Source organism: Rattus norvegicus, chromosome X (genome assembly GCF_036323735.1).
Source record: "Rattus norvegicus strain BN/NHsdMcwi chromosome X, GRCr8, whole genome shotgun sequence".
In the NCBI taxonomy this organism is placed as follows: domain Eukaryota; kingdom Metazoa; phylum Chordata; class Mammalia; order Rodentia; family Muridae; genus Rattus; species Rattus norvegicus.
In genome coordinates, this window is record NC_086039.1 from 80,732,826 (window position 1) to 80,760,591 (window position 27,766).

At 36.5% G+C, this 27,766-nt stretch overlaps 1 protein-coding gene and 1 pseudogene across 4 annotated transcripts in view; one reads left to right on the forward strand and one right to left on the reverse strand.

Annotated features, from left to right (window-relative positions):
• Nucleotides 1-6,789: 6,789 nt before the first annotated feature.
• Hdx (highly divergent homeobox) overlaps nucleotides 6,790-27,766 on the reverse strand; it is a 142,007-nt gene continuing 121,030 nt past the window's right edge. For 2 of the 4 annotated variants that reach the window (NM_001395572.1, NM_001395571.1), the window contains 2 exons: nucleotides 18,815-18,937; nucleotides 6,790-14,083 (listed from right to left, as the gene is read on the reverse strand). In NM_001395572.1, coding sequence (NP_001382501.1) covers nucleotides 13,958-14,083; nucleotides 18,815-18,937 — 249 coding nt within the window. In that variant the 3' untranslated portion in view covers nucleotides 6,790-13,957. Of the gene's footprint in view, nucleotides 14,084-18,814; nucleotides 18,938-27,766 lie in introns of those variants that run through there. The other 2 variants (XR_005498000.2, XR_005498003.2) reach the window with 2 other exon arrangements.
• Cwc22-ps2 (CWC22 spliceosome associated protein homolog, pseudogene 2) lies at nucleotides 8,622-11,206 on the forward strand (annotated as a pseudogene).

Genomic DNA, 27,766 nt, shown 5'->3' on the forward strand with positions numbered 1-27,766 from the left:
GGCCCATTTAATAGGAGAGAATTCATGCCATGTCATCCCATGCCATCAGGTTGGGAAGCCATAGAACCTTCTACTGTCACTTCCCTAGACCAATATAATTTCTACATTCATTATAAATACTTACCTTGGGGTTGGGGATTTAACTCAGTGGTAGAGCTCTTGCCTAGCAAGTGCAAGGCTCTGGCTTTGGTCCTCAGCCCTGGGAAAAAAAAGAAAGAAAAAGAAAAAAGAAAAGAAAAGACAAAATAAAAATACTTACCTCATAATCACAGATAAGTGTAGCTCTCAACCTTCACCAAAAAAGGATTCATTTTGGCAGCAGACAGGCCAGACAAAAAAGCCACAACTGGTTAAAATGCCGAGAAAAGCTATGTGTTGTCCATCTACATTGGATACATCTAAATTCCCCTATATGTAAGGCTCAGGGAACATTTCAGGAGAGGTGCAGAAGACTATAAGAGGCAGAAAATCAATTTGTAGGTATGATGATAGTATCTTTGGCATGGCAAGGAAGCTGTACCCATGACATCTCATCAGCATGGCTGTCTAAACAAGACCTGCAGATTCATCTTATACATTATTTTACCTTTGACATCTCCCTCTTCCATTTCCTTTCTCCAATCCCCTCACCTCTCTTCCTCTTTTTCAAATTCATGGTCTCTTTTTTTCCCATGAATTGTTGTTACATATTAGCTTTGAGAATCATTGCTTTAAAGATATATCTATATCCATATCCATATTTATATCCATATCTATATCTCTTTAGCTTAGTAAAATAAAGTACTACTCTAAGATCTAGTATAATGGGAAAAACAGGAACCTGGTAGGAGAAACCTAGGGTAGGGTCTATTCTAATTTTACCATCTATTATCTTGGAGTACTTGGGAAGATGCTATTATCATCTCTTTGGCCACCATTTTTTTTATATAATCCTGACAAATTTGGTCCAGTAAAACACTATGATATTTGTCAGTATTAACATTGTATAGATCTATAATCAAATAGAACCATAATCAAACATTCCAAGAGATTCAAACATAAAAGAACCATAATCAAACATTCCAAGGGATCATAGGATCTAGCACCCAGATCTATAGCTGGCACATAATATGAATTCAATAAGTACTAATTATATGAACATAGATGTGAACTACGAACAGGTAAGAATTAAATAGTAGTTAAGTGAAGAATATATAATGGCAATATGGCCCTAAGGAAAGCTAATATGTTTAGAAAATATTTTTAAAACTGTGAAGAGAATCATAAGTTTAATTGATATCACCTCTTTGTGGACATCAGAAATTTAATTGTCTGAGTAGTTGTATTTGATTCCAAACCAATTCAAAATAACATTTTACAAAAAGTACTGTTTCCCTTCCACTAGCTCCTCACTTTTCTTTTAGCAGTCAGTCTAAGATATACTTTGTTGAATTGTATGCTGCTTTTCATGTTTCATTTTATGTATTTAAACATAAATTTTTAAGTTATGACAAACTCCAGCAGACTAGAGAGTATATTCTTTTCTTTGGGGCCTCAAAGCCCAATAGTTTTGAATGCATAGGTTAATTGGAATAGTTTTAATCTTTTACATTTCAAAGTGTCTTTTAAATTATAAAGTTTTCTTACAACCAGTTTCTTTTATATCCATAATCAGAGTTGTAGGCTTCAAGAGGAGGTATATTTATTACCATTTTACAGATTAAGAGATTGGTGTTAAAAGAATTTTCTGGCATGCACAAGTTCTCGCATGAGGCGCTAGTTTCTTCTTCCTACACACCTCCCCAAGTTACGTGCATTTCTGTTCCAGATGCACATGGTATCCATGGTATTGGGAAGTGACAAAGTATACAGATTTTGGAAGGTTAAGTGAGGTTGGGACTCCATCTATGAAGCTACGGGGAAGTCACCCATATTGGGGTAAGTATTCAGGAATACTGTTGTTTTGCAATGACTTATGCTCTGGCAAGTAATCCCTTTCCCATATGCTGGTTATTATTTTTTGTCAACTTAACACAAACTACAGTCATTTGAGAAGAGGGAGCCTTAGTTGAGGAACTGCATCTATCAGATTGGCCTGCAGACATGAGTTTAGGACATTTTCTTGATTGATAGTTGATGTGGGAGGGCCCAAGCCAATAAGAGTAATTCAATCCTATACATATACAGTCCTGGAATGTATGAGAAAGCAGGCTCAGCAAGAAATGGAGAGTAATCTAGTAATCCTTGTTCTTTCTTGGAGTCTGCTTCAGTTCCTACTTCCACGTTCATGCTTTGAATTCCTATTCTGCAGTTCGTCTAAGATGACGAACTGTCCCACCAGTCTGATTTTATCATAGTGTTTATAACACCAACAGAAAGCAAACCATGACATCCAAGTTTCTGTGAGGAAGCCAAATAAAGACACTGGTTTGTCAAAGTACACGTGGATAGAACCATTAGTTTGGGTGGTTATTAGTGCCTTATCTGAAATCAGTAGATATTTCTTTACATCTCCCCAGAAAGAATTCATGCAACAGTAGATATGCCAACCCTCCCCATGCCCCAGACCGTTTTCTTTGATTTTTTTATTCTTTCTTTTCCTTCCTTCCTTCTTTTTCTTTTCTTTCCTTCCTTCTTTCTTCTTCTTTTTTCAAGACAAATATATACCCTGTAGGCAGGCTGGCCTGGCCAGCCTCAATCTTAGAGCAATCCTCCTGCTCCAGCCTACAGCGCTGAGACAGACATGATCCATCATGCTTAGTGTTCTAATGCTTTTTGTAGGAAAACATATATAATACCAGAGTATATGGTTTCTTGTTGGACAAATGAAAGGTTGAGGGATAGCATTCACAACCATAATGTTTGCATCATTAAAAGAAAAGGGAGAAACAAGAATTAAGCCAAGACAATTTGAAGCATTAATTTGTGAGTACTGGTTTACTTGCATTTCAAATGACAACATCTTAGTTCCAAGGTATTCTAAATTTATTCCACTGATCTCTTGTTTTCCTTTCAGGTTTTTAGTGATCATTTGTATTCAACTAGACCAATGTTTATTTCAAATGAACTTGGGGTTTCTTAACCTTTTGTTATTGTTGTTCCGATTAAGATATCTGATAATTATCTGAAAATAGAAGGAACAAAAGTTATGAGGTTAAATAAGAATGAATCCCTTAAAATATTTAATTGGTCCAGAGCCCCTTTTATGTTTAGAAAAATAGCTTTGTGTGCACTAAACAGTCTTTACAAAAGGTCAAGTGACCCTTTCCTTTGACTCACTGTATCAGCAGAGATAGAAGTTATGTAATTTTTCATATAGGGGTGAACTAAGTCTTTGAAATGGTATGCAAAGTGTGTGTTCATGAACAAAATCGGAGGAAAGCATGCAGGTACCAAACCCGCACTTACGAAAGCAATGATGCAGATCACATGCAAAATGAAGCATGCTTGAACCAACGATGCCAGTCTGCTTCAGAAGCAGTAATGACTGGGTAAAATTTACCCAGTAGGAAACATAATGAAGTAGAACAAAACAACTGCACTCAAATTTCTGTAAGTCATTTAAAAAACCAGTTTCAGAAATTTACCATCATTTGCACATGCATTAAATTAGAGAGCAACATTTGATAAAGTGAATTGAAGTTTTAAAGAAATAGGTTCTCTACAGTGAGTTTGATTCATGCAATTTTATCAAATATGTAAAGATACCTATAGATAATGGGCAGTAAAAGTGGATGAAATATGTTATGAAATATGTTACATGGCATTAATGCTTCATTCGATGCAAAGCAAGGAGTCCATTTAGCTCATACCTCTAGCTGCTAGAGGAAATGCTAGAGTCTAGCAGTTCTATGGTAAGGAGAACACCAAAGGCCGCCTAAGCAAAGCACATTACCTTCTGAGTGTGACAGCTGTGCTAGTCATATTCTATAGGTAGATGAAACTTTTGTTTTGAATTCGTCTCTACTCAGGGCCAATTTATTTTATTATTTTTATTTTGTATTCACTTTGCATCCCAATCACAGCCCCCCCCGCCCCGAGTCTTCTATCTCCCCAGTCCCACCCTTACAAATCCCTCCCACATTGACCCTTCCCTTTTCTTCAGAGAAGAGGATCCTCCCCACCCCCCTTGCGTACCATCCCACCTTGGGGCATCTAGTTCCAGCAGGTCTAGGCATATCCTCTTCCACTGAGGCCCAAGCAGGCAGTCTTAGTAGGGGAAGGGGTTCCAACGGCAGGGAACAGACTTAAGACAGCAGAGCCAAATTCTTGAAGTCAAAGTTCTCAAGTTTCTTCAATCTGTTCCTCCCCACATTTGTTTTTGGAAAGCAATAATAGTATTGGTATCCTAAACACATTGTGTTCCGAGGCATTGTGATGAGCACTATATGGCAGGTTATCCTTCTCATTGCCACATAGATACCATCATTATCAGACAGGTCAAGCAACTTACCACATCCCTGCAATTTAAAAAATATTTAGTTTTAAAGATGCATTTATTATATGTATCCGAGCCTTTGTGAATTTATGCATACCACATTGCACACAGGGGCCCATGGAGACTAGCTGGAAGGTGTTAGATCCCCTGAAACTAGAGATACAGATGGTTGTGAGCCACCGTTTGGGTGCTAGGAACTGAATCTAGGCCCTCTGCAAGAACAGCCAAGTGCTCTTACCACGGAGTCATCTCTCCAGCCTCTTATATTGTTTTAAATTATGTGTATATGTGTAGGAATGTGTACATGTATGTACAGGTGCCCACAGAGAGCCAAAGAGTTTATTAGATTTCCTACAGCTAGAGCCCCACACAATTATGATCAATTCAGTGTGGGTGCTGGGACCAAATTCCAATCTTCTGCAATACGACATGCTTTTAACTGGTAGGCCATCTCTCAAGCCCTACACCTTTATGTCTTAACTCCTATAATAATCTAAACAGTTACTCAACTTGGCCCTCAAGCATTATACACCTTGTTGATCCAGAATCTTGACTTCCTCTTGCTCCTGTCCACTGGTCAGTTACTGTCATTATAATGATTCTATCAAGACTTTTTAGAGGTTTTTTATATTGTGTCTTCAACTTTAATCACTAACTCCACCGACTGTCAGAATCCTGGCTATTCATTCAAATATTGTAAAGGATGCAGTCGATTAAGCAAATACCATCATATGAATGAATGTCTGGTAGGTACTTCTACCTTTTCTTAAGGATGACTGCATTGTCACAAACTATCCCCAATGACTGGCAACTAGTAAACTTACCACAGAGGTATGTAGTAGTAGAGACTATGTAAGATAGCCTCCTCAACATCCAGCGTTTTGTTTATAGAAGTAACATGTAAGATTGACTATATCGCCTCCTGATCCTATGTGATTAGTGACAGACTAAAAGACAAGGTTCTGAATACAAATAAATTATGAGGGACTTTTCTTGTGTAAATAAACTTATCTAAATGACATTCAAGGCTGTGCCCTAGGTATTAGAACTGTGAGCTATACAAATTAAGCTAACAAGAATCATTGATACAAACAACATCAAGCATTGGGGACATGGGCAGAAAAAGCCTTTTAATAGCTTGAAATAGTAATTATTTTTAAAGGTATAACATCTTGTGTTTGGATCCCTACAGTCTATTACATTTTGCTAGGCATGCTTGGGTGCCTACAATCCCAGAATTTGAGAGAATAAAACATGTAGATTGCTGCAAGTTTGAAGATAGGCAGGACAACAAAGTAAGATCCTGTCTCAAAACAAAACGACAGCTGGAGAGCTGGTTGAGCAGCTAAGAGCACTTGCTGCTCTCCAGAGGACTTGGGTTTGATTCTCAGCACCCACACAGTAGCTCACTCACAACCATCTATTTAACTCCAGGTCCAGGGGACCTGATACCATTCCTGGCCTCTGTGGGTACCAGGCATGTATATTCTATACAGACATAGATGCAGGAAAAATAGTCATATACATAAAATAAAAATTAAAAACAAAACAAAGTCTGCCCTTTTTTAAAAATACTAGTAAGAATATTAAAACTTCTTTAATTTTGAGGAATGTGAAAACTATCACGTAGTCTTATGAATATATTTAGCTATGAATTTGTCTTTTGAAGAGATTTTAAGGATTTTCCTTCGTTTGTATGAAAACAAAAATTTTTACCCTGTTAAGTCAATTCTTTTGAAGATCTTGGAAGGACCTGAATCATTTGAATGTTTGTATGTGATATTTCTCCTTACAAGAGTTTGAAAAATCTATCAGCTGGGAAGGAAAGCTGCTTCTGTGTTACTTTAAACTCACACTTTGCCCTCCACTAGTTAGGCAACACAAAGAGTTTTAATTGGTATCAGGCTTTGACAAAGGAGTCCTAGGCATATTTTATCCAAATTAAAAGCATGCCAAATTAGTGTCGGAGGGAGGCAAGACAAGTCAGATGACACTTTAGTACTTAACAAAAACCTTATAAAACCTGCCATTTTTGTTTGCTGTTTATACTGTAGCAGTGTATTTGGTTGTCTTACCATTTAAGTATGCTACTGAGGACAAACCTGTTGCCTCTTATGGAATATTCACTTCACCCCATTGATTCTGGCATTTCTTGGCTTTGTACTCGTCTATGTAAAGCTCATTGGAATGATATACATGGGAATTTAAGATGTCAACCAAATTTTCACTTGAACATTAGATGTTCTCCCTTCTTTGAACCCCAAACACCCTATTATTCCTCTCCTTATGAGAACCTTATCTGAGGGAAGAAATAACTCCCTTTTAAGAGGAAAAACACAACACAAAGAAAAATGAATCTTAAAAGACAGGTCTGTTAGTTGGAAATCATTTATTGCCTCTATAAAAGTTTAAATAAAAACTCTACAAAAATTCACATTACAATCTGATATGGTTTTAAGGAGATAATATGTTTCAGAGGTAGTACCAGTAAAATGGGATGCAGGATTGCTAAATGGAATTACTCAGTAAGTTAATGCAAAATAAAATTTCAATGAAGAACAAAATATACCCAGTATACAATTTAATGGAACAATCATAATTGTATTAGCATGAAAATATCCCTTTCTTCTTCCACCCCTTGGCAAATCTGTTCTTAATAAAGGCTTGTTTATGTCAACTGTAGGTTCACAAGTTAGTAGGCTTCTCATTAGAGCATTATAAAGCAGAACTTGGCAAAGGGCATGGCACAGTGCTGTCTGTCAAGGTTAACAACAACTTAAAAACAAATCTAGCCACCATTTAGAAACAGTGGCACAGGTAACACTTCAAAGCACAAAAACTTTTTTTTTTAAATTCGGGGGATGTGATTAAAAATAAATTTTGTTAAAAGGACACACCATTCCTGGTATTTCATCACTACCTCCTGGATAAAAGGCAGCAGTTAACATTTTCAGGATTTCGTTCAAAGGTGATTATAAACAATCAGGCTAAGTGGCTGAACAACCCTCCACAAAAAGGGAGACAAAGTCATTTTGATCAATCAGTGTCTGTTTATATAGGCCACTTAACATTTCTCTTACAAACTGGTAAGACTCCCTAATAAAAGGGCCCTAAAAGAAGCTGTCTCTGTCTTTGTAGAAATAAGCTCTTGGACATTTTTTGAGGTCCCGATATTAACAATATACTGAACACAGGATGTGAGTGGGCCACAGCATTTTCTTCTCCAATAGTAACAAACATTTCATACACTGCTTACTGTTGCTGTGGAAAAGTCCTGTTGATAACTGACCTTACAACAAAACATCCCCAGGTTCCCTAAACAGGCCAATTTTCTTTTAACATTTTCTTTGCATGTGTTAATTTTCCTATTCTCCAGGGCAACTGCAATTTTCATTTCTTGCAACTAATTTTAGCTTCACTGAATGAGGAAGGTACCTTCTTTTTGTTGTTATTGTAGTTTCAGCGTTGCACTTTTAACTTGCATTTTAGAACATAACTACTCTCAGATAAACATTAGAAAGTCCTTGATATCCTAAAGTTAAGCATTTAAATGCAAGTAAAAGTAGGAAAAAATTTCCCATTTACTTCTGCTTCTCGGAGTGATACTTCTGGTAGTATAAAATGTTTTTAATACTGTCAAGGAAATGCTAGTTAGTTGATTTTCACAAGTCAACAAATATGTTCATGAAAACAGCCAGCAGCTATTATTTTTCCTGTTTTTTAAAAACAATCTCAAAACCAAATCCACTACATATATATAAAAAATGTTTCCATTATAGTAGTTTCATGGTTTTCCTATTGAAGTGCTTGGGATTGAACCTGGGGGCCTTCTGTACATGCTAAGCTAGTGTTCCAATTTGATAATCATTTTATAATACTTGATCTTGACTTCTTCAAGGTCATTGCTATATTTTCAATCTGCCAAAGATGGTTGATTTTGCATTGACAAAGCTATTTCCTTTGTGTCTTGCTATAGAACACCGCCTTTTGGCACTTCAGGTGTGATGGCAGCATGGTGGAGCTGTAGGTGATGTGTGGAGGCAGAAAAAGAAAACTGTCAAGGGCCTCGACCATTGAGTAAATGTCTCTTGAATGAACCTGAGGCATCTGGTTTATTGGGTCAGCTGACAGCAGAAAATGAAAAGTAGTGTGGCACACGTGAAACAGTCCTCTGGGAGACAGAAGGAATAGCCACAACTCGTACCTCTGGAGCTCCTCCCCCAGAAGACAGATACGCAGAACAAGAATGGACCCCCGCCCCAACACACACATAGAGACTACTCTGACTACAGCTGGTCAGACCATGAGGGTTCTAGAAGAGGATACTCTTACAATGACAGCAGCATGGGATCACAAGGTAGGGACTGAGCAAAATGCAGAGATAGATCTGCAGATCATCAGAAACAGTAACAGAAATTTCCATATCCTGAAATGAGAAACCCAGGCTGAGGAATAACCCAGAGTTCTACTCAGGAAGAACCTACATAGAAGAAGGATGAGATGGATCTACTGCTCACCCACACTTGGGGAGCATATATTCCTCTGACAAAGCTCAGGATGATGCAGGAACAGGTTACAGATAAAAACAGCTTAGCAGAACAGAGGATGAGTTGGGAGGCCCTGAAGAAATCAATCAATGTTCTCCTCAATAAGGTCAACATCTCCAATATAAGTATTATTTATCCAAGAGCTCCTTCAAGAGAACATAGTCAGAGGGAGAGGATGGCTGTCCAGATCTGTTCTGCAATCACCGAGTGCTTCTCCAATCTTCTACTCATGCTTATGCAGCTTTGGTGGCAATGATCAACTCAAAATTCCCACAAATTGGAGAATTAATCCTCAAGAAATTAATTCTTAATTTTTGGAAAGGATATCAAAGGAATGATAACAACTACCTGGCTGCTTCAAAATTTTTGGCACATCTTACTAGCCAAAATGTGGCACATGAGGTTCTGTGACTGGAGATGCTCACTTTGCTTCTAGAGAGACCAACAGTCTTGAAGAGTGTTGAAGAAGCTATCAGCTTCCTCAAGGAATGTGGTCTCAAATTAAACCAGTTGTCACCAATAGGAATCAATGCAAACTTTGATGCCTGTGAAAGATTCTACATGAGCCTAAGGTGGACAAAAGAGTTCAGTACATGATCGAAGTGATGTTTGCTGTACGGAAGGATAGATTCAAGGACCGCCCTGTTATTCTGGAAGGCCTTAGTGGAAGAGGACGGTCAGTTTACACATATGCTCTCCTTGGAGATAACTTCAATCTTAATGTTTTTAAGATGGGTCACAATTTTTATGGAGAATGAAGAGAAGTGTGAGGCTATTAAAAAAAAGGAAATCCTTGATGAAGGAGACAGTGATTCAGACACAGACCAAGAAGCTGGAAGTAGTGAATATAAGGAAGAGAAAGAAGAAGAAAAAGGAGAGGAAGGAGGTCAAAAAGTAACTATTCATGACACAACAGAAATCAACCTAGGCTCATTTTGTTATACAATGTATCTTACCATTCAGTCAAGTTTAGATTTTGAAGAATGTGCACACAAGTTGCTGAAAATGGATTTTGCTGAGACCCAAACAAAAGAACTCTGCCACATGAAACTTGATTGCTGTGCCCAACAAAGGACCGATGAGAAATTTTTTGGCTTGTTAGCTGGGTGGTTTTGTATGCAAAAAAGAGAATACATGGAATTATTTGAAAGTATATTCAAGATACAATCCAACAGCATTCATTGCTTAGAGACAAATTGAGAAATATTGCTAAGATGTTTACTCACCTTTTATATACAGATGCAATTCCATGGAGTGTTCTCGAATGTGTAAAGCTGAGTGAAGAGACCGTGACATCATCTAGTAGGATTTTTGTCAAGATCTTCTTCCAGGAACTGTGTGAATACATGTGACTTCATAAACTGAATGCGAGGTTAAAGGATGAAACTCTTCAGTCATTATTTGAAGGACTGTTACTCCAAGACAACCCACATAATACCCAGTTTGCCATCAATTTCTTCACTTCCATAGGTCTCTGAGGTTTGATAAATGAACTTCGAGAACATCTGAAAAATACGCCCAAGGTGATTGTAGTCCAGAAACCAGAAGCTGAGCAAAAGAAACCAATCTTGACATCTCCATTCTTCAGAGTCTTTCTTGGCGTCTGATCCCTCTGACTCAGATTCTGACAGCAGCAAGAGCAGCTTAGAGTAATCCAGTGAAGCAAGTGACTGCTCCTCCTACAGCTAAAGGTACAAGAAAGAAGAGACAAGAGAAGGCCAGAGGTAAAGAGTAGATAAGTTAGCCAGGGGCCACCAGACACGTGACAGGAGGTGAGAAGTAGTCAGGGAGGACCAAAGGGAGGACTGAGAGAGCAAGGTCTGAAAGACACAGAGCGCAGAACTCACGAGATGCAGACTGGCAAGATCCCCTAGCAAAGCCCATGGAGGACAGAAGCCGTGAGAATAGTTACAGCAGAGTTGGCAATGGCAGAAAGAGAACAAGGCTCGCACAGAGAGCTAGAAGACAAGCATGGTGAGCCAGGGAAGAAGCAGCAAGAGTGAAGATTCTTTTTCTGAAAATTGGAAACAAAGAACATGAAATCAAGACAGTGATAATATAAGAAGAAAAGATCACTCCAAGCCAGGGGAGAGGAGTAGAAAGCATTCTGGTCATAAAGGAGATGACGATGACAACAGGTGTCAGAATGGTGCCAAGAGACACTGCGAAAAACCTAGCAGATAGAGAATCAAAGAGAAGTCAGGACCAGAGGAGAGAAAAGTCTCCAAAAGAACAAAAATAATTCTAATGACAACTGAACATACCTTACATTCAATCCAATGTCTTTTTTACATTGATGGATTGTATAAGTACATACTTGTAAACTTTTAAAGATGCTTTCTTTTTGACATGTTTTATAATTGATATATCTCAAGGTCCTTTGTGTAAAATCATAAAGAAAAGAGATTCAACAAAGGGGTAAGTCTTATGTTTTGTGAATAAAAGGAACAAATGTTTTAAAAACAAAAACAAAACAAAAGAACTCTGCCACTTAAAATTTTTAAATGTTTTAATTCCTATGTTCATAAAAGATATAATCCTGTGGCTAGAAGAAATACACCAGGATAAAAGTAGTCCTATTAGACTGTTAGGACACATAGCTTCTATTTGAATGAAACTTTAAATAGGAATAATAGAACAGTTTATACATCCTTCCAAAATTAGAGATGTAAGATTCTTTCTAAGAATCACATCTATAAGAATCCTTCAATCAATTATAGCTGCCATTTGAAAAACTTTTATTAACAGACAGAAAAAGGTTAACAGGAAATGTTTCTTTGTGTTTTGAAGCCAGCTTTCCTCAGCCTACACAGTGCTGGAGTTATCGCTATGTGTCCTAGTACCCAGCTGAAATAATTTTTTATAGTCCATAGATTATTTAAAAATCCAGCGTCTGGCACAATATCTTTCCTATAGTGAGAACTCTAAGGATATTTTTAAATGTAGTGACACATTTCTAAGATGTGAAAAATAAATTTTTGTGTGTTAAAACACATAGGAAAGACTCACCTGATTTACTCTGCAATGAAAACCAACTACGAAGATTCTTAAACTGAAGCAGTTTAAGTTTATAGAGAAACTCAATGACACGAAAGAAAGTCACAGAGAGACATGAGACTATAAATGTGCTCATAATAAAAGAAATCCATCCTGGCATTTGGGAAACAAAGGCAGGAACAGCAGAACTCCAAGTCATCCTCAGCTATATTGGGAGTTAAAGGCCAGCTTGAGCTACTGGAGAATTTGTCTTAATTCTCCATATCATAAAATAATGGATTTGGTATTTGTTGTATAGAGTGAGGACTCTTATTTTATGGAGAAATTTATGTGACCGAAGAGCTTAATCTGAATGTTTGAGCTTCTGTTGCTCAGTAGTCTTTCCCCTGAATGGAATTTGGTTTGTCAGCAAGGAATACCAAAAGTTGTTTGCAAAGAACCACATGACTCTCAGTTAAAGGACATGTTTAGCTGACTACTGAAATATTTCTGCTGACAAGGAAGCCATAGAGGTTGTGTGGCAACAGTGTAAAATCAAACATTTGATGAACTGAATGGTCACCAATGAACTTTACTTGTATATATCGATGAGAAGGGACATTTCTGAGCTAAAGGGATTTATGAGGGTCTTTCTGTAATCATAAATTGGTATCAGTAAATTCTGAGACCAGAATAGCTGCAGTTAAGAAACTTATCTGAAAGTTGACAATTGAAACAGTTTTACAGATGCTTCAAGCATCTTTTGGGAATAGATAATAATTTAATTGTGTAATATAGTTCCATACAACCTAGTTACAAATATATGACATTGTAAGTTTAGGCAGAAACTAGTATTTTCCCATCTACAGACCTTAGTAATGCCATCTGGTATTCCAGAAAGGGAGATGCAAAAAGATGTCTACAGTCTGCTGCCATTTGGTACCTACTAATAGTAACAACTGGGTACCATGCCCATTTTCGGTGTGTATTCATAGAATAGCATCCAGGAGATTCAGGTCTTTGATCTATAATCAAAGTACTATAGTTCTTTTTTTGACATTATTGTTGGCTCTGTGCAGGCCTCATATGGAAATGAGGTAAACTTTGTGGCAAGGTTGTATGTCTAGAATTAAATAAAAACAACCAAATATCAGTGGCATACTTTGATTTCCTGTTTCAAAAATTTTAAGATATGAAAAATATTAAGAAAATGTTGGTAAACTTGAATATTTGTGCAATATTTTGTCTGACTCAATTATATAAATTTACTATATGGTAGAATATGAATCAGCAATACTATCACTCACTTTATACAAGAATTGAGATTAAAAGTGTTTTTTACAAAGTACAGTCTTTGTGTACTTAAATGTCTTGATGATGAGTCGACTTTTCAGAGGATTTTCCCCTTTCCCCAGTGTCAGGGGAGTACCAATAACTTAAAATTACATCCTATAATTGCTTCGATTTTCAATCATTATCTTAGGCCAAATTCTCATAGGAGTTGAAAAATAAATCCCAGGATTCATCCAGGTTAAATATATGATTAGGTCTGTTTTAAAATTTTAGCCCACTTTCCTGAGTAAAAATGTATATGAATCATAAGAAAATGAAGTAGGAAGAAAGATGTAATGGCTACAAAAATAATACTAACCAAGTGTTAGCAACTTAGTAATGTTGAGATGTGCTCATTTCTATATTTCTGAATAAAATTAAGATTCTTCTTAAAGAATAAGCAAAAAAAAACCTTTCAGAAGTCAGATATAATAAATTTCATAGCTGAGTTGGTCAAAATTTATAATTTTCTAGGATTTTATAAGTTTTAAAAACAAACCATTTCAAGTATTTTACATGCTTCTTTTGTACTGTAGCCATTAAATCTTGTCATTCCTTCACAGCATACGTCTGTTTTAACAATGTGTTTTTCCAGTTGAAGACTATATGGGAAACAGAGTACAGTTATCTTGAAACACACACCAGTTAGGCAACCAAGAGACTATATCATCTTTCCCACCCCCAATCACAAACTGTCTGAGGCATTTTTCTCTGATAATGAAGACACACTGAATGAGGTATCATCAGGATCTGGTGAGGCATGACTGAAATCCATCTCTTCTAATTCTGGAGGTAAATCTGACAGCAGTGCCTATGTCAAAAAAAAAAAATCAATTGTGTTAGATTGGTAAGGAGAAGGCCTTTTTTTTTGACAATTTTATGTTGATAGTTGTAGTTCTTTTCTTTTAATTTATTATTGTTATTAATGTTATTATTAATTATTATTTATTATTTTAGTAAAGATAAATATTTATTTTTAAGGATTTTACACAATTCCTTACCTAAAACAGTAAGTTTTCATATATTAGGAAAGAACAAAATAGTAGATGCCAAGTAGAGTAGAATCTTAGACAAAGGGGAAATCAAGAAGGAAATGAAGAGCTATTCTGATGATGCCAGTATCAGAAGGTACTATGGTTATAAACATTAACAACTATTTCAAACCAAGGACCCTTAGCAAAGGGTTTTCAAGTGATTGAAGCAAGTATTTTTCATGCTAGTTTTGTGTGTTCACTGCTTACTCATAAAAAGCTTACCATTCCCTTTCCTTCTTTATTGGAAATATTCATGCTTCATTGCCCTTTAAGGAAACCCACATTTTAACAAAGACCTATTTTGTTTTGTTAAAAGAATAAATGTAACAGTCAGGGGAGAAATTCTTCTATTTTACTATAGATAAAAGTTTAACAATTGGAAAAGACCATGTGGAGTTTTTATTTGTTTGTTTCCTTTCCTTAGACTGTCCATACAGGAGGCAAAGCACCCACTAAGGATAGCTCAATATAAGATATGGCTGTTTTAATGATGTATTGGCATATTTCTTTACTGGAACAATTAGGATATGCCAACATTTATGAGCTAAGCTTACCCATGTTCTAATTGTTTCATCTGTATTTGTAGAACATGTGTCTATACTAGAGAAATAGTCAAGTTGTTTGTGGCTGACAATGCTGCTACCCATTTAACCATAAGAAATTGGACCTAAAATACCATAGTCGATGAGGAAATTTTTCAACAGCATTACTTGTATTGTGGGTTTGGGGAGATTAGTAAACAAGAAGCAAGAGAATAGAAACAAATGAAAGCTGACTAGAACCCAATTAAGGAGCAGAAAGGCCAGGGCATGCTGGGGAAACATAAGAAATATAGTGTTGAAATAAGATCTGATTCTCTTCTTCAATAGAATAGTGACAATTATATATCATATAATTTTTGCCTTGTGGCAAGCAAATAAGAAGGAAACATTCTAGTTTTTGCCATGCTATATAAGAAAAAACTAACATATGTGGAGAAAGTTATAATTTATTTTTGTATCACTAAATTACCCATGGATGTATACTGAAGACACCACATGCTTTCTGAGGTACTAAGTTGCAGTAATTGAAACATACCAATTTCTTCTAGGACACTGAGCTACTACTGCTGATCCAGTGCAGGTACAAAGGGGCCTTTGCTAATGCAGGCTGTTCAGAATGTAACATCAGTAGATCCAGTTCATGTTGCAGTGTTTACTCTACCATGTTAATAATGGAAAGATGTTCAAATTGGCACTGATTGAATATGAGCTTCATAGATTGGGAAATCAAGTGAATTAGGAATTTTCATGATATTCTAAATTCTAGCCGAAAGACCCCCAAAATAGAGAAGTGGTATTATTTATTTCTTCTTTATTTCATTAGAACAGTTGACTGACTAAAATTGAGAATAGAATTTAAAATGTTCATTATATGAGGTAGTTCATAGCACTGTTGATGCATGGATTTCACTGCAAAATTATTTCAATATCTTACTGGACAGAAATACTGGGGACATTAAACAACTCTTTGTCAATGATTGAAACTGCCCTTTTCACAAAGATACAAGTAGACACAATTAAATGTCTTCTTTTCTCCCATCACCCATATTGCAGATTGAACCCAGGGTCTCATTTACTCTGAGAAAAACACTCTGTCAATGATTCACATCTACAGCCTCAATATTTTTTATTACATGTTTTTCATCAGTAACAAGTATTTTCGAGCTCTGACCAAATGCCATTTTTCCCAAGAGATCATTAACACTTTCTCCAAATACACGCTCAGTGTCTGTAATACTTACTCTAGGCTCTAAGATGTGAATGTAAAATTGATAATCATTCTTATCCTCCTTGCAGAGTGGAGAAATTGAAGTTTAAGAAAGGCGATCGATCTGGCTAGGATCACACAGTGAATTATCAGGGGAAGAAAGACCATAACTAATGACTTAGAGCAATGTTGGCAACATTATCTGGATGTTAAAATGGCTATTATTGATTTTAAAAAGACAACCTTTAGGTAATCTAATGTTTCAGTTGGGAAGTACCATATATATTTTTAAACCCTGGACTTCTTTATAGGGGCAAAATATCCCATAGATCACTTATCCAACTTATCCAAATAAAGATTAATGAAAGAAATACTGTATAGCTTTTAAAAATAAGAAGGTAATGGCAAGTGTTTCTATTTTACCATATAGGATAATGTATATTTCCAGAAATATCATCAGTTTAAGATATAAACTGGATTACTTTTGTTTATCACTACTAGTATCATGTGTGTGTGTGTGTGTGTGTGTGTGTGTGTGTGTGTGTGTGTGTGTGTAAATTATTTTTCTGCTTAGAGGCTATACACATGACCTTCCTGTCTCAAGTCTTTAAGTGATTATAGGTGTGTGTCACCACCATACCTAGTGTCTTTTATGCTTGGAGAAATTACTTTGAAATTCATTATACTTAAAAGTACAAGAATAACACAGTTTTTATTTAGGCTGCTGACTCTATAAGCTGTGACATTTAGTATAATGTGGTATCATTTTTCTATTTCAGCCCATGTTTTGTTCATATCTTACTTTACAAGTCTTTTATCAGAAGAAAACTAGAAAAAGAAAAGCAACATGCATGTTTCTCTCTTATTTGTTAGTAATCCTTGGGAAAGAATGAAAGTAGAGCTGAAGTTAGAAGTAGAAATTCAGACTACGAGTTTATACATTTTCAGACAAGAAATACATTATAAGTTAGTCTAAAGTTGGAGTCTATTTGTGTGTGCTAGCATGCGTGCGTTCATGTGTTCTACAGCTATTTAAAGCTATAATACTATTGGGGTTGTGTTCAATACTATCACTCGTATTCATTTAAAAATCAATTCTCTCTCTCTCTCTCTCTCTCTCTCTCTCTCTCTCTCTCTCTCTCTCCACCCCTAGCTACATGCTCTTTTCTCTCTCTCTTTTCCCCCTCTCCTATCTCTTCCTTCCCATGGTGATTTCCTTGGGGCCAGTGAACCCGCCTGGACTGAGCGTAGCTTACCAATAAACCTGTGGGTGTGTGTGGGGGGGGGTGTGGGTGTGTGTGTAAAAAGAAAAAGCTCTGTATTTTAGGTTCTTAAAAAAACTTTGTTTTCTTTTTTTAAAATTTGCTGTGCTCTGCTTGCTTTTGTTAGTTTTAAGGTAAATTCTCAATTTATAGCCAAGGCTGAACTCAAATTCACAGCGCTTGTACTATCTGAGCTTCCTTAGTGCTGGAGTGACGGCATAAGCCACCATGACTGTTCTATAAACATGTTTTCAATATGCCATGAAATGTGTATCGTGTGTAATGAAGCACTACATTTAACACTAGCCCAGGCACCTAAAGGCTTCTGAACTGTGGTCTCTATATACGGTCAGAGTTGAAAGAGTAAACTTCATGAATCTGGATAAATAATAGTCATGCTGGCTTTAGCCCTTTGAGAGGACTCTTAGAGCTTGAATTTTGTGTTTCAATATAACAGTTAAATAAACAAAGATCTCTTTCTTTGAAAGAAAGGTGAATTATGGGATGTTCAGACATTAACCTATTCCCTAGAGATGTCTGGAATGGGCTATGCATGCATAATGTTCTTTGGGTATTTTGTTTTGTGGTATTTGGGGGTATATTTTATTTGGGTTTTTACTTGTGACATTTTTTGATGGATAAAATCTTCTCAGGTAATTTAGTAAAATATACCTACCTGCATTTCATACTATGCACATATAACTTTTCCGATACGGAATCAACATGGTGATATATAACTCAGCAACAAATCTGACATTTAATATTAAATATAATTTTATAGTCAGGCTTAAATATCCATATATTATTGTATTGTATGATATTATTTATATTATATTAATGTTGTCTTAAGAAAGACCTGAGGGCCAAACGTAATTTGGAAGGAATGTATAAACAAACAGCCACAGCAAAACACAAAAGGCATTCCATTGGTAGATGGGAAGACTCAAACAGTTTTACTTACATTGCAAAATGTGATACACTATGGTCACAGAGAATTTCATGAAGTAATTTCATGCAGTAATTTCATGCTTTCTTAGTGAGGAGCAACATATTATAAAACAGACTATGTCCAAACATTTGTGAGTTCCAGCAGCTGCTGGTGGATAAATAAATGCCTACTTTGTTTCATTCAGAAAAAGTCCCCCAAACATTCAGTCTAGTTATGGGTTGAGATAGCTGTACAAGAATAGCTCTACAAGAATTCTGAGGAATTTCTTGAAAACTAATTTCAAAATTTGGTTTTGTCTACTTAAAGGCTATCCTAAGATTAAGAAAATATTCTAAGCAGCTATTTAGAATTTGTATTATAGTAGCACACAGACAGAAATCTGAACCTCAAAAAGATATATGTATAAAAAGATCATAAAATAACCATTTGCACGATGAAATTCCAAGCTGGAGTGGAGACTACAAAGGAAGAGATATGAAGAATGCGAATATGACATGCCATTTTTCAACCTGACACATTGCGGCTTCCTCATCTCTCCTGGGACTTACCTGCTGCTGCTCTTTATCGTCAGCTTTCATAGCGAGGATCAGGTTTCTCACAAAAGTCTGGAGCTTAAAGTATTTTTGCTTCTGAATCTCTAACTCATTTTCAATGAATCTGACTTCTTCGTTCTACAGGAGAAAACATCAAGCAATAAAACTACCACATGTAAACTCAAGCCCGTACAGGTTTGATGAACAATAAAGTGCAAAAGCAATCACAGGATAGAAACAATAAAGAAAATAACATTTTACCATAAATAAAACACAGGAGAAAATTATCCTGGTATGCAAAGGCTGCATTTTAAACAAATCATCAATAGAAAACAATTTGCAAATAGATTCCAGGAAGAGAGGGAAACAAGAAAGACTTATCTTCTTGGAAACAACTTTCCTATATCAAACTTAATTAGCATTTTGATTAGTGTTAAGGATAGAGTCCAATTAACCCCAAGAACAATAGGAGATGAAACAACATGAAGTATATTATTCACAAAGTCAAACTCTAAAAGTTAAAACAGTTATTTTGTACCAGGAAGGGACTGAAATTACTAAACTTTTAAGTATATATTTCACTGAATGTAAAATCTAAAATAGTAAAATGCCAACAATAAAATAGGAAGAGGAGGCAGAGGATCAGGAGTTCAAGTCCAGTCTTGACCGACTACTGGGTTGAGGCTACATGGAGACTTAAGTAAAACAACAAAAACAACAACAACAACAACAACAACAACAAAAAAAGAATTGAAAGAATCATTAGAAACATGCTCTAAAATTAAAATACAAACTACATACTGGAAGAAAATACTCAATTCACATAAAGGAAAAAAGATCAATTTTTTACATTTTAAAACTAATCAGACAAATGAAGGCAAAAAGTTCAAGCAGACATTTCATGAAAATTTTATATATTCAAATCATAACAATTTTCATTAAGGAAATGCAGATTCCACCTCACACCAGTGAGAATGGCGAAGATCAAAAACTCAGGTGACAGCAGATGCTGGCGAGGATGTGGAGAAAGAGGAACACTCCTCCATTGTTGGTGGGATTGCAGACTGGTACAACCATTCTGCAAATCAGTCTGGAGGTTCCTCAGAAAATTGGACATTGAACTGCCTGAGGATCCAGCTATACCTCTCTTGGACATATACCCAAAAGATGCCCCAACATATAAAAGAGACATGTGCTCCACTATGTTCATCGCAGCCTTATTTATAATAGCCAGAAAATGGAAAGAACCCAGATGCCCTTCAACAGAGGAATGGATACAGAAAATGTGGTACATCTACACAATGGAATATTACTCAGCTATCAAAAACAATGACTTTATGAAATTTATAGGCAAGTGGATTGAATTAGAAAATGTCATCCTGAAACCAGAAAGCTCTGGAATGTACAGGTATGTAAAATGTGACTGAGCTGAGGTCTAAGAAACTGAAAGGCATGTAAGCAAATGGTATTCCAAAGCATGTCCTCGGTGTGCTGTGTACCCACCTCCTAATAACTATAAATAAAATACCTTGGCAGGGTGGCTTTGTGATCTCAAGGACTCTTCTTGTCACATGCCACACCTGGGAGCCCTGCTCCTGTTTGGGAAATCTTTAAATTTAATTAACCTAGTCTTAATCCAACTGCTGATAACTTAGCTTGATTAAAATCTACTATGTTATCTTCAATCCTATAATAATATAGGCAGAGGAATCTATAGCATGGTTTTTCCTCTTCTCATGATACCATAATATTTTAGTTGTGGTGGTAAAACAGGACTGTTTTCTACTTTCTCAATAAAAAAAAAAAATTGAGGGGCTGGAGAGATGGCTCAGTGGTTAAGAGCACTGACTGCTCTTCCAGAGGTCCTGAGTTCAATTCCCAGCAACCATATGGTGGCTCACAACCATCTATAATGGGATCTGATGCTCTCTTCTGGTGCATCTGAAGATAGCTACAGTGCACTCATACACATAAAATAAATAAATAAATCTTAAAACAAACAAACAAACAAACAAAAGAAAATGTCATCCTGAGTGAGGTAACCCAATCACAAAAACACACATGTTATGTACTCACTGATAAGTGGATATTAGCCCAACATCTCGAATTACCCTAGATACAATCGGCAGACCACATGATGCTCATGACAAAGAACAACCACAGTGTGGATGTTTCAGTCCTTCTTAGAAGGGGGAACAAAAATATTCATAGGAGGAAATAAGGAGACTAAGTTTGGAGCAGGGACTGAAGGAAAGACCATTCAGAGACTGCCCCACCTGGGGATCCATCACATATACATACAGTCACCAAACCAAAACACTATTGCTGATGCCAAGAAGTGCATGCTGACAGGAGCCTGATAAAGCTGTCTCCTAAGAGACTCTGCCAGAGCATGACAAATACAGAGGTGGATGCCTGCAGCCAACCATTGAACTGAGAACTGAGTCTCCATTGGAGGAGTTGGAGAAAGGATTGAAGGAGCTGAAGGGGCTTGCAATCTCATAAGAACAACATTACCAACCAACTAGAGCTCCCAGACTAAGCCACTACCCAAAGAGTACACATGAACTGACCAATGGCTCCAGCTGCATATGTAGCAGAGGATGGCCTTGTTGGACATCAATGAGAGGAGAGGCCCTTGGTCCTGCCAAAGCTCGAACCCTGGTGTAAGGGAATGTCAGGGCTGGGAGGCAGGAAGGTGGTGGAACACTCTCATAGAAGAACAGGGAGGGGGATGGGATAGGGGGTTTATGGACAGGAAACCAGGAAAAGGAATAACATTTGAAATGTAAATAGAAAATATCCAAGAAAAAAAGATCTCAACATGGCTTGTAGGATGTCAGACAATAAGGGCACTTTGTAAACATTTACCATAAAATTCAAAATACTCTTAGTAATTCTACTATTAATCATTTAGTTTACAACAATGAAAACACACGAATTCTTTTGCAGCTTTATTTATAATAGCCCCCAAATGCAAATAGTTCAGGCTTCATTCCATATTGTTGTAGTTTGAATGTGAAATTCCTGCCTTAGGCTCCTGCCTTGGAGGTTGGGAAACATTTATGAGCTAGAGCCTTGTTAGAAGACGTGAGTCAGTGGCAGCTGTTGTGTTATAGGTGCTACCACTTCCTGTCTTCTGTCTGCTTGTGGATAATCCATGCAATGTGACCAAGCCCCTCATACCAAAGCCCTTGTGCCTTTCTGGTCATAATAAACAGTGTTTCTTTGAGCTGCACACCAAAACAAAACCTTAAATTGCTTCTTCTCAGGTATTTGATAATAGCAATGAGAAGAAGAAACTTAATTCATGTTGTCTAATAGGTACTTTGCACTATTTGACTATTAACCGTCTCTCGATCCTTTCAGTGCAGGGTTGGGTGGCCACCATTCTATTCTGTTTCTTTGAGTTCAATTATTTGAGATCAAAATGTAAGTGGGAAAATGCCATATTTATATTTCTGTGCCTGGCTTATTGCACTTAGCATAGTTTATGTTCTCAAATTTTATTCATACTTTCACAAATGGCAAATATTATTTTTGTCGAAAAGTACATGGGGAGAATATTATAAATAATATGGTTCCCATAATTATTGAAAAGGCAAAATTTGAAATTCTTAATATAGAATAAAGTCCTCAAAGTGATGGATAAGTTAATTCACTTAATTTAATTATCTTACATGGTATTCATTAATCATATAACCGGTAGCTCATGAATATAAAAAGGTAAAGTTTGTCAATCTGCAATTAAAAAATAAATTATTTATAAAAATAAATAGAATAAATTATCAATCACCCTCCTTGACAAAAACTGTAGAAGTAGATGGAATATTCTTTCTAGCTAGAAACCTGGTCTGGGAATACAGCAGGAAAGGACTTTAAACAGGATTTGTTCAAAGTGCTTCCTAAAAACATATTAAGGTTAGTTGATTGTATGGCTATTTTAGTATTTCAGCCTGTATGGCTATTTTGGTATTTCAGTCAAGTGGCTGTTGTGGTATTAATCATATCCAGTCTGTGAACATGTTTCCTATGCTACTTATTAGTTCAGTTTAAATCTTAATTTATGTGATGAGACTGCTTCCTTCTAGGCCACTTAATAAGTGAAACATCTGTCCAAGCTAAATTTCTGTTCAGTCACTATACAACTAAGTTAAAAGTAACCATCTAAAGAAATTCAACATGCTTCTGACATGATCTGTTTTACTAATTCTAAACCTTTCCTTTTATTAGAAGTTACTGAGTGTTAGTAAAATGAGGACCTGAAGATGGTTTTCACTGGTTTTGCTTTTGTTTGTTTCATATTTGATGAACATGCATGTGATATATGGATGGTATGTGTGGTATGTATATGCATATATGTGTATGTGAGTGCATGTCTGTGTTTTTTTGTGTGTGTGTATACATGTGCATCTGCATGAGTGTGTGTTTGTGTGTGCATGCGCATGCGCATGCAAGCATATATTTAGTTGCTCACCACCTGAAACAGGGTCTCTCACTGAACCTGAAAACCACTGTTTCAGCCATGTTCAGTTAGCTTTCTGTCTCTGTCTCTCCAGCGTTGCGTTTACAGGTATGTGTCACTAGGCTAGGCTTTTTGCGTGGGTGCTGGGAAACCAGACTCAGTTGCTCATGGTTTCACAGCAAGCACTTTACAGTTTGAGCTATCTTCCAGGCCCCTGTTTTGCTTCTGTTGTTGAGGTTTTTGATTGTTATTTCTATATTTCAGTCTCGTTGAGGCAGAATCTCATATAACTAGGCTAGCCTTGAACTTGCTGTGCAGGTTGAAAGTGCACTTGAACTTCTGATCGTTCTGCCTCCACTTCCTAAATTGGATATATGTACCAAGCACACTAGGCAGAAAGTCATTTGAATACAGGCAGTATCCAACAGTGGCTTATTTGCACACACAGTCTTCCTGAGCTGTACTTATAGTCCATCAGAAAACATTTTAAAAGTATTAGTTCATATTTGCAAAAGTCGTGAAAGCATCTTTTCATATGCATATCTCTAATTTTCCATGCAAATATTTCCCTTCTTTGGTATTTGTAAAATGTTTAAAAAACATAAACAGCTTTAAGATAATTTAATATTACAGACATTTTCTTCTCAGAAATGCTTTTTGCAAGCCTATTAAATGCTTCCTAGTTTATAGGCAGTAATTTATGTGTACTTTAGAGATTTCCCTGAGTAAATGGAATACTTATGAAAGCATCGAGTAAGACTTTAACATTCACCAAGTGTTACAAAATAATGCCTACCTCATTTTGTTAAAAATCTCCCCTACATTCTCAGTAAATTGTTTATATTTTGCAAGATGATTGTTGTGAGACACAAGGCTTCAAATATGCCAGAGTTTTGATCTCTGGGAAGGCTATCAATGGCTACCAAATCTGATGTCCTATTTTATGATATATTTACTCATGCCACAGGTATTGTGTCCATCAATATGTCTCCTAAGAATTTGGAATTAGAACTCCCGGAGATATGGGTTTCTCATGATGTATATCAATCAGGAATGCTACCACATCTAAACTGTGTTGATAAAATGCACTATAGATATATTCTTTTAGATTACTATAATAAATCTCAAGCATAGAAGATAAATTCAATGTAGAAAAGTTTAAAAATGCTGTAGCCCCCAATACTAAATGAATTTATATAAATAAACACTTGGGAAATGGTATTAAGGTTATTTCCAGATGCATAATAATTTATTCAATGACTTTCTCATCAACTTCTTGCTAAACATTTATGTGCTAGGGTCTCCCGACCAAGTGATACAGAGGCGATTAAAATATGTTTCTGCCTTCAAGAAGCTTATGTTGAATATACATAAGAAATGAAAAAAAAAACTTCTCACCCCCAACGACGGTGTATATATTTAAATAGAGTAGAGCAATTTTCTTCAAGATATTAAATTTCTAAAGTGGCATGTTCTACAACACAATATGCAATGGCAACTCCAGGCATAAAGTTCACAGATAGTAAATGGAAGCATTTTAAAAATAATGTGTATAAAATATATATTCTCTCTATATATACACAAATAGAATTCAAGGAAAGAAGTTTAACTATGATAGAGATGATTATAAGGAATGTCCCTAATGACATATTACAGGATTCCTTGTTCCCAACAATATTTCCCACAATTGAAAACATTAGGTCACTAAACTGTTCTTTAGAATTCAGTGCAAACATTCGCTGACATTTCTGGGCTAGCTAATCTATGCTGCCTTCCTTGGTCTTTAGCCGCAAACCTTCTCAAGTGAACTGGCACTGAAAGGGCTCTCCTTGGAGGTCTTGGAAAGAACCCCCTAAGTCTTGGGCCCAACCCTATTTGACCTGTTCAAGAGTGCTAAGTGGGACACACTTAACAGCTGTGCAATCCAGTCCTCTCGCCTGGACTTTCCACAGCCTGTGCCAAGTAGTGACCTGGCCTGCAGAGTCATTTTAATCCTGAACCCAGTATTTAAAAGTATTATATGACCATGCAGGAGTCATTAGTGTGATCTCTTCTAATTCAGAACCAGCAATTTTATAATTCAGCTAGTTGAAATAAAAGTTTATTTTTATTGAAAATGTATTTATCCATTTTTAAGAAATGATCAGTTTATATAACCCAGGCTAGTCTTGAATTCATGAAATTCTCCTGCCTCAGCCTGATGACTCCTGGAATTACAGGTGTGACCTACCATATCAAGCCATAAATGAAGCTTAAATATAGAAATTTATTGTGCCTTTTGATCATTTAGCAAGTAAAATTAAAAACAATTTTCCTTTGTGTCTATAACACTCAATATTTTAAAACTTGCAATGTTATGAACATTAGAAAAACAATCTTCACAATGGCATTCATTTCAGTTCTACTACACCAAAACTGAAAGGATATTTTTGAGAAAAGTGACAGCTGTTTTCTAATTAAATGGTGATCATAGTTACTATCATAAGCTGTAAAGCTGATTATGCTCCACAAAAAGAAATTTTGTATTTAGAAAGAAGCACTGTGTGCCAAAATTTCAGAAAGACCAAAGTTTCCTAGCAAGATAGGCTTCCGAATATCACTGGGAAAGCACTGTACATTTATGCAAAAACATATTGATAAACAGACTGATAGCTTATATCAAAATTGAGTAAAAACAAAATAATGTATGACACACTATCAAAGGATGTCATCCAATTTAGTAACAAGTGACATTAAGAAAAGGTCATCTTTATTCATATTCATCCTGTATTTTCAATGGGAATTGTTTTTTTAAATTCTTCTTCAAAGACACGGAAAGAGGAATTCTCAAATTCATCTGGAAACTCAAAAAGCCCAGAATAGCAAAAACAATTCTTAGCAATAAAGGAATGTCTGGGGGAATCACCATCCCTGACCTCAAGCTGTATTACAGAGCAATGGTGATAAAAGCTGCATAGAATTGGTATAGAGACAGAAAATGGAATAGAATCAATGGAATAGAATTGAAGACCCAGAAATAAAACCACACACTTATGGTCACTTGATCTTTGACAAAGAAGCCAAAAATATGCAATGTAAAAAAAAAAGAAATCATCTTCAATATGTCTGTATGTAGAAAAATGAAAACAGACCCTTATTTGTCACCATGCACAAAACTCAAGTCCAAGTGGATCAAGGACCTAAACATAAATCCAAATGCACTGAATCTAATAGAAGAGAAAGTGGGAAAGAGCCTTGAACTCATTGAAACAGGGGGAAATTTCCTAAACCAATGCCTCACACTCTAAGATCAAGAATTGATAAATGGGACCTCATGAAACTGGAAGAAAGCTTCTATAAGGCAAAGACATAGTCAATAAGACAAATTGGCAACCTACAGATTGGGAAAAAACTTCACTAACCTCACATCCAATAGAGGGCTATATATACAAAATATATAAAGAACTCAAGAAGCTAACCCCAAAAAACTAAACAAACAAACAAACAAAAAGCAATAAAAAATGGGGTATAGAACTAAACCAAGAATTCACAACAGAGGAACCTCGAATGGCTGTTCATCATCCTTAGTCATTGGGGAAATGCAAATCAAAACAACCAATGGCAAAGATAAAAAAACTCAGATGACAGCAGATGCTGGAGAGGATGTGGAGAAAGAGGAACACTCCTCCATTGCTGGTGGGATTGCAGACTGGTACAATCATGCTGGAAATCAGTTTGGAGGTTCCTCAGAAAATTGGAAATAGACCTACCTAAAGACCTAGCTATACCACCCTTAGGAATATGCCCAAAAGATGCCCTACCATTCCACAGAGACACGTGTTCCACTATGTTCATCGCAGCCTTATTTGTGATAGCCAGAAGCTGGAAACAACCCAGATGTCCCACAAAAGAAGAATGGATACAGAAAATGTGGTTCATTTACACAATGGAATACTACTCAGCTTTTAAGAACAAGGATGTCCTGAGTTTTACAGGCAAATGGATGGAATTAGAAATTATCATCCTGAGTGAAGTAACTCAGACCAAAAAGTATATGCACGGTATGTTCTCACTAATAAGTGGATATTAGCCAAAATAAAAGTACAGAATACCCAAGATGCAGTCCACAGAACTCAAAAAGTTCAACAAGCTAAAGAACTCAAGGGAGGATGCCTCAGTCCCACTTGGAAGAGAGAAGAAAGCAACCACAAGGGGGAAAGGAGGGAGGGACAGGGAGGCAAAGGGGATGGGATGGAGGGAGAGGGGAACATGATCTGGTATTGAGTGGGGGGAAAGGATTAAAGCTCTGAGGGCCAGCAGAAAGAATGGAAACAGATGACCTCAGGAGGAAAGAGGTTGGGAGGACCCTCTAGAATGTACCAGAGACCTGGAAAGTAAGAGACTCTTAGGACTCAAAGCAGGGGGTGGGGGTGGGGGGTTAGGTGAAATCCCCTACAGTGGGGTGAGTGAACTTACTGAACCCACCTCTAGCAGAAAGACAGGGCATCAAGTGAGGAATGGGG